The 8,431-nt window shown below is 34.1% G+C and overlaps 1 protein-coding gene across 1 annotated transcript; it reads left to right on the forward strand.

Annotated features, from left to right (window-relative positions):
* The first annotated feature begins 494 nt into the window (after positions 1-494).
* Positions 495-7,458, forward strand: LOC111689574 (leucine-rich PPR motif-containing protein, mitochondrial). The gene is made up of 6 exons (XM_023452043.2): positions 495-734; positions 1,036-1,564; positions 1,761-2,235; positions 2,297-3,181; positions 4,247-5,914; positions 6,817-7,458. The coding sequence occupies exons 1-6, from the start codon at positions 595-597 to the stop codon at positions 7,365-7,367; spliced, it is 4,248 nt and encodes a 1,415-aa protein (XP_023307811.2). The 5' UTR covers positions 495-594; the 3' UTR covers positions 7,368-7,458.
* The last annotated feature ends 973 nt before the right edge of the window (positions 7,459-8,431 follow it).

Here is an 8,431-nt window from a genome sequence, read left to right on the forward strand (position 1 = left end):
CTAGTATATAGTTTAGTCTATAGTCTAATCTATAGTCTAGTCTTAAGTCTAGTATATTGTCTAGTCTATGGTCTAATCTAAAGTCTAGTCTCTATTTTAGGAGCTCTTTAATAAATGTCATGACAAATTTTAGATCATTAATTGAAAGAAAATATAACTGCCTTACCTTGTTCTAAAGCACTGTTTTATCTTAACTTTAGAAGGGGTTTCGGTTTTATTGTGTTTCATTTTAAGACGTGTTTTTAATAAAATGTGTCTTATTACATGGACTGATTAGTAGAAAATATGCTGCTTAGAGTGCATTTTGTTTTATTCTTTAAAACAAAAAAAAATTGGTTATTTTTTGGTGTTATTAAAGAAAACACATTTCTTAAAGTTAAAAACGTTGCCAACCTCCATAGAATATCGTACAATTCCAATTGGCAACATTAAACCATATGATTGTTAAAAAAACAGCAACAAGAAAAAACATGCAATTCTGACAGTTCTCTTTTCACTTGTTTTTCGATTTTCAGTCAGATCTAACGTGTGTGTGTCGCAACGAAAAATATTCCAATAAATCAGTTAAAAAAGATATTTCAATAAAAGAAAAACATGGCTTCAATATTAAGAACCGGCAAATTTCTACGTTACTTTGCTGGTTTCACTCGCAATGTTGTGGTAAATAGTGTTCGCGATACAGAAAGTGGTACTCTCTTACAGAACACCTCATGCATGTGCACACAATTTCAAAAGTAAGTATACGCCGGGAGGGTGCTCCGGCTAAATTGTAGAAATTTCTGTGTTTTGAAGAAAAAAGCTTACGCAATAGAATAAAGAAATTTTGAAATAAAACTAGGAAAATTTGAATATATTTTATGAAATGTTTAAAGTTTTTGATATAAATGAACTTTTCGGTTAGAAATCAATTAAATTTGAGAAGAGTTTAATAGAGATTTGAAATGAATAATGTAAATTGTTTGGAGATGATGACATAACCTCATTTGATATGAATTTTTTAACACAATGTTTTTGTTTTTATTTCTTTCTTTAAAGTGGCTTTGCCAGTGGTTCTGCTGCTCCCAAAGCTGATTTGTCTTTGGATAAACAATTGAAACGTTTGGATAAAGATGTTCGCCGCATTGGACGCATTTCCCGACGTGATATTGAGGATGTCTTGGAGGAGATACGTGTTACACGCTCCGCTACTAGCTCTCAATCTCTACTGGTCATTAGATGTTGTGGCAATTTAGTGCCCGAGGAAATGCCTGAGGTGCGCACTGCTTTGGTACAAGAAATCTGGAAAACTTTAAATGCCCTTAACGTACCCATGGACATTTCCCATTACAATGCCTTATTGCGTGTCTATTTGGAGAATGAACATCAATTCTCGCCCACTGATTTTCTAGCTGAAATCGAATCAAAGTCAATTGAACCAAATCGTGTCACTTATCAGCGTTTGATAGCTCGCTACTGCCAACAGGGTGATATTGATGGGGCCACCAGAATTTTGGAATATATGAGAGGCAAAAATTTGGCCGTCAATGAGGCCGTTTTTAATTCGTTGATTTTGGGACATTCACAGGTAAGTGCAGAAAACTAATGTCGAAAGGAAAATAAGATTGTTTTATTTACTTACTTAGCCCATGGTCCAAAATTTTTCTTTTTGATTCGATTTAACAATGTTCATTTTATATCAGTCTCAAGTTACTTACTTTTATTTAAGTTTTCCTGTAAAAGCTCTTGTCCAAAATAACTACAATTCCTTCTCAATATTCCAGGCCAATGATATGGAGTCGGCTAAAGGTATTTTAGGTGTTATGAAACAAGCTGGCTTGGAGCCTAGTGCCGACACCTACACCACTCTGCTCTGCTGTTTCGGTCGTCATGGTGATATTGAAAGCATTAATACCACCTTGGCCGAATGTGAGAAAAAGGAGATCCTTTTATTAGATAAAGATCTCTTAGATGTCATTTATCATTTAACCGTCAATGGTCATGGTGATAAGATTGATAGTTTACTCACCAAATTCCATATGTCAACGGGATTCAATCAAGATTGTGTCAATGCCATTTTGAGATTGACCAATAAAGGATTCGAAGATGTTTGCTTGAAATTATTGCGCATTATGCCCAGAGGCAATCGGCCAGATGGTCAATCTGTGGATGTGGGTATATTCTTTATTAGACAATTGGTTAAGGCCAATAGACCAGTGGAAAAGATCTTGTCCATTTGCAAGACATTACAGGATGAAGGTAAGGAATATTTTTATAATTTTTTAACCTTTAAATAACCACTATGCCTTTCCAACACCAGGTTTAAACTCCAAGGCTTTGTTGATTGCCACCGAGGCTGGTTTAACTCATGGTTTGGTCAACAGCACTTTGCCTTTGTTAAATGAAATGAAGAATGCCGGTTTACCCATTAGACAACATTATTTCTGGCCTTTAATTTGCTCCGTAGAACATAATCAAATTATCGATATTCTACGTAAAATGCAAGACGAATTTAATATTTCACCCTCGGCTGAAACTATCAGGGAGTATGTTATACCCAATTTAAAAGAAAAGAACTGGGATAAAATCATTACTCTTTTACGTGATGCTGGAGTTTCAAATGGCACAGCCGCTGCCGCCGCCAGTTACACTGCCTTATCGAACAACCAAATCAAAGAGGCTGCAAATATTATGGAAAATTATAGCTCCATTTATAATTATCAAATCTTCCGTCAGCCTTTGATACAAGCCTTTGGCAAATCACAAAATTACGATGCCTTTGTCCGTTGTCTTCGCCAATTGTACGAGAGTGTACAGAAGAAGGCTGCTCAAGGTAACACTACGGCCACTACCGCTGAAAAGTCCGAACAAGTTAATGAGGAGCCAGAAGCTGTTAGCGAAACTGAGGAAGTGGTTGCCAAAACTAATAAGGGTTCTGTTGACATCGTGGGTGATATGTTAGGTGATGCAACCACCTTCTTCCGCACCGAACGCGTTAAAATGTTGGAGAAATTGTTACCCAAGTTAGTGCAGCAAGGCTTCACCATTAGTAGTCAAAATGCAGCTAAACTGTCGGAAAAATTAGGTTCAGAAATGACTCCAAATATTTCGGAATTGTTGGGTAAACTTAGCTCGGGAGAATTGGAATTAACTACTTTGAATAATAATGGCAAGAAAAGGGGTATTGATACATTAACTGTGGAGGGTGAGTCATGTTTTGATTTTTCCTATGCAAAAAACTTTTTGTAGAAAAAAATAGAACAAAGCTCTTTTATACAATAAGTTTTTTTGTATGAAAAAGCTTAAAGCTGATAGACTTAAAAATGCCCTAAGAAGGCAAAATAGCTTTTTTAAGAAAAGCTTTTAATCTAAAATCTTTTTTCAAGAAAAGCTTAAAAAATGCAAGGAAAATATTATTTTGCTTTAAAACTTTATTCAAAAAAAGCTTTTTTACAAATCCTTTCTAAATGAAAAGCAAAAAAGTTTTCTATAAAAAGTCATTTAAACTAAAAATTAAAAAATAGCTTTTGTATAAAAATAAATGATAAAAAGTTATGTGGAAAAAATGTATTAAAAATATTTTTCAAAAATAATATTTTACTAAAAAGCTTTTTTTGACATTCTCTATACAAGTAAGCTTTAACCAGAAAAGCTTTTTCAAAGTTATTTTGTTATTTTCAAAAAAGTTTTTTATACAAGTTTTCTAAAAAAAATTTAAGCTAATAAATTAAAAAAGCTTTTATAAAAAATAAATTATAAAAAAGCTTTATGAGAAAAAAATGTACATATTAAAAATATTTTTTAAAACTATAATATTTTACTAAAAAGCTTTTCTAACATTCTTTATATTAGTGAGATTTAACCAGAAAAGCTTTTTTAAATCTATTTTGTTATTTTAAGCTTAATTTTTTTAGGAAAGCATTTCAAAAAAGTTTTTAATGAAAGTTTTCTAAAAAAATCCTTCAAACTAAAAATCAAATAGCTTTAATAAAATAAATAAATAAATTAGAAAGCTTAATGTGGACAAAAATATTAAAAATATTGTGTAAAAAATATTTTACTAAAAAGCTTTTTTTAAGTTTTCGTAAAAAAAAGCTTTTTATATTTCCTACAAAACAAGCATTAAGCTTGTTATTCTAAAGAATCTTAACTGGATAGCTTTTATCCAGACAACAAATTATAAAGGAAGCTTTCACACAATTTCTTTAACCTAAAAAGCTTATTTTACTAATGTTTGTAATAATTTATTATTTACTTTAATTTCTTTCAGAACTTGAACGTTTTATTGCCAATGTTGAGGCCAAAGGTGAAAACTCCAACAATCTTAAACGTCACTTGTTAAATGCCTGCTTCCGTAGTAAGAATTTGGAAAAAACTCTCCAAGTTATGGAGCGTTTAGAAACGGAGAAATATGTTTTAGGTTCTGGAACATTTGCCCAATTGATTGATTTGTACACCAGCCATGGTCGTGTCTCTGATGCTCTAGCCACTTATGAAAAAACTAAAGCTAAAGATGCCGAATTTCATTTGGACAATTTGAAAACTGTCGGCATTGTTGATCTCCTTATTAAGGAGGAACGTTTCGATGATGCTTTACAGTTCTTGGACAAGAACAAGAAGACACAAGCCGTAGCGGAAAGTGAGAACAATTACAATTATGCTTCGAAAATATGGCGTATTTTGAATTCTTTGGCCGAATCAGGTGATGCTGATAAATTGCAAAAGATATTCAATGCTTTCGTTCAAGGTAACTACGTTGTGCCCAATAATGTTTTGTTGGGTCCTTTGATTAAGGTTCATTTGGTTAAGGATAACATACCAAAAGCCATTGAAGCCTTTGAAAAAGTTTGTGAAGAATACAAAGCTACTCCCTGGAAAAATGAATTGGCTCGCCGTTTGATATTGACAGAAGATGCAGCTAATTTACAAAAGGTTACCGATCTCAGTACCAACATTCACGGTGAAATTAACAGTTTGTACGATTTGGTATTCTCCTTTGTTGAATGTGGACGCATAAGACAAGCACGCAAGATTTTAGAAACTCCCGGCTTACGTACACGTCCTCATCGCATTGACAATGCATGTGAACGTTATAAGAACGAGGGTATGGTGGAACCTCTAGAAGGCTTGATTGAAGCCACCCGCGATTTAAGTCACATTGATCGCAATAAGATTTACTATAGTCTATTGTTAAGCTACAGCAAGTCAGAGGATGCTGAAAAAGCTTTGGGATTGTGGACTAAAATGCAAGAGGAAAGTATAACACCCAACGATGCTTTCCTCATTAAATTGGCTGAACTATTAGAATCCAAAAATATGACGGTGCCATTTGTAGTGCCCCAAACTGAAAAGCAAAAGGCTAGAAAAACCAAAATTGAAGCTGTAGCCAAAGCGGCAGAGAATTCGGTCAAAAAACCAGCTGCTGCTGCGGCTCAACCCAAGCCTGTTTCCAATTTATCTCTATTCCGTAAAGCATTAAACACCAGTGATTTAGAGGCAGCTCTTAACTATAAGAACCAATTGAAACCTTCCGAACAAGCCTCCATTATGGATATATCGCATTTGATTGAACAATTGGTGAGAGCTGATAGACTCAGCGAAGCCACCAAATATGTTAATGAACTTTTGGCCAACAAAGCGTATCCCATTCCCAAAATCTTTAAATTCTATCTTAATCGTGTAGCCAATGCTGGTGATTTGGAGACTTTAAAAACATTAGGTGATCAATTGAATGATGACCAAAAACGTATTGTCAGCTTTGATAACCGCTATTGTCATGCCAACATAGTTGCCGGCAAGGTAGAACAATATTTTAAGCAGCTAAATGAGGATATTAACGCGGCCAAGACCCCCGAGGAAGTAACCAAATTGGCCGAGAAATTCCCCCGTGGAGGAGCTTTAGGCATTTTAGACAAACATCCTGAATTGGTGGGACAATGTAAGTAGAAGTGATCTTGATCTTGACTAGAACTGAACTGCACTAAACCTGAACTAGAACTGAACTAGAACTGAACTAGAACTGCACTAAACCTGAACTAGAACTGAACTAGAACTGAACTAGAACTGAACTAGAACTGAACTAAAACTGAACCAGAATTGAAATAGAACTGAAATAGAACTGAACTAGAACTGAAATAGAATTGAAATAGAACTGAAATAGAACTGAAATAGAACTGAACTAGAACTGAACTAGAACCGAACTAGAACTGAACTAGAACTGAATTAGAACTGAACTAGAACTGAACTAGAATTGAACTAGAACTAAACTAGAACTAAACTAAAACTGAACTGAACTTAAACTAAACTAGAACTGAACTAGAACTGAAGTAGAACTGAACTAGAACTGAGCTAAAACTGAACCAGAACTGAACTAGAACTAGAACTGAACTTAAACTAAACTAGAACTGAACTAGAACTGAAGTAGAACTGAACTAGAACTGAGCTAAAAATGAACCAGAACCGAACTAGAACTGAACTAGAACTGAGCTAGAACTGAACTGGAACTGAAATGGAACTGAAATAGAACTGAACTAGAACCGTACTAGAACTGAACTAGAACTGAACTAGAACTGAATTAGAACTGAACTAGAACTGAACTTAAACTGAACTAGAACTAAACTAGAACTGAACTAGAACCGAACTAGAGTTAACTTGAACTTAACTAAAAATGAACTAGAACTATAACAGAACCGAATTCAACTAGAAATGACGTAGAACTAAACTAGAACCAAACTACAACTAGATCTTAAAGAGTAATATAACTGAACTAGAACTAAAAGGGAACTAGAACTATATACTTTTCGTAAACTAAAATAAACTAAATTATTTTTCTTTAACTAGTTGAAAAATTAGCTGAAGCTTATGCCAAACACAATCAATTGGGACCCATGAATGTTTTATGGATTCATCACATTTCTTCAGGCAACGAAGCAGCCTCCAAACAAATTTGGGAAAAACATCTTTCCAGTGCTCCTCGTCTAATGTTCCAACGTGTTTTGCAAACAGCACGCGAACAGAACGATGACAAATTGGCCCAAAGCGTCATTAGCCAATTGAGAGAATCAAAAATTTCCGAGGGAGCCATTGGCAATGCCTACTCCTGTCTAATTGACATACAAACTGGGAAGGGTAATGCTGACAAGGCTCTGGAAACTCTTAAAACCGCTATTAAGGATGTTTGCTTAGAACACATTAATCGCACTGCTTTGCAGCGTCTTAAGTCCGTATTGGAAGCTGAAAAGAAGGAATTCCCCTATACAATACCCGAAAAGAAGCCTACAGCTGCTGGTAAATCTGTATCTTCATCCTCTTCCAGCCAGAGTAGTGATGATGATGTAACACCCAAACGACCAGAAACTAAACCTACGAAGCCTACGAAAAAAGACGAATAAGTTTAGTTTGTTTTTTTTTATTTGACTTAAGTTTTATTATTCATTAAGGTTTCGTTTGCTTGTTTTTTAGTTTCAAAGAAAAATTTAAAACACTTGTCATTAATTTATAATGATTTACAATAGTTTTTTTAATGAATTAACTCCTTTTTGCATTATAATTGTATTTCCTTTCTTGTATATTTAAAAAATATTGTTAAGTATTCATTTATTTTTGTTAAAACATAATTAAAAATAAAATATGTTATTAGTTAATACAAAAAATAAGAAAAATAAAAATTGAAAAAAAAACTTAATCTTATTTGAGTTTTTATAATAAGTAGTTTGGATATCACGCCACTTTTTAATAAAATTTTTTTTGGGTTTTGATTAGGATGGCGGTGCATCAAGCACTCATATTGCCAGGTTATCACACGTTTGTCCAGAGAAAACCCCACCAACCGACCTATACCTTCATATAGGAAGTTGGAGCATCCGGACTTGATTTCATCAAAAGTATTAATGGTCTCCACCAGTATATATTTGAGTTTAAATGGTCTCCACCAGGTTATATCGTGAGTATTTTATGGTCTCCACCAGTTAAAAACGTTTGAGTATTCTATGGTCTCCACCAATAAAACATAACCTCACTTGAGGTAAAACGAAAGCACGAGGTTAATGTAGACAACATGTAACTTTGAACAGTTACATGAAGTAATACATTACACCAGTGCGAGCGAGACGCAAAACTGTCGAAAGCCAGGCAACAAACACAAGCCTGAACGCGTTTAAGAAATAATCACGATGACGCGAGAGTTGTTTCCCAACTCAGACCTGAATTGCGACTGTTTTAATAAAATGTTGCCAGAAATAGAAATCCATTTTCGAAAAAGTATGGACTAGGGTTCTATAAATCGACTTTCGAATAATCGAACAATCGACTTTTTGTCGAAAAAAGTCGAAAAGTCGATGTCGACTATTTTGTTCTAAAAAAGTCGATAACTCGACTATCGTCTATGAAAAAAGTCGAAAAGTCGACTTTGTATATAAAAGTCGAAAATAGAAAGAAGTCGAAAAAACTCAAAAAA

The sequence above is a fragment of the Lucilia cuprina genome, chromosome 2 (assembly GCF_022045245.1).
Source record: "Lucilia cuprina isolate Lc7/37 chromosome 2, ASM2204524v1, whole genome shotgun sequence".
Taxonomy (NCBI): Eukaryota; Metazoa; Arthropoda; class Insecta; order Diptera; family Calliphoridae; genus Lucilia; species Lucilia cuprina.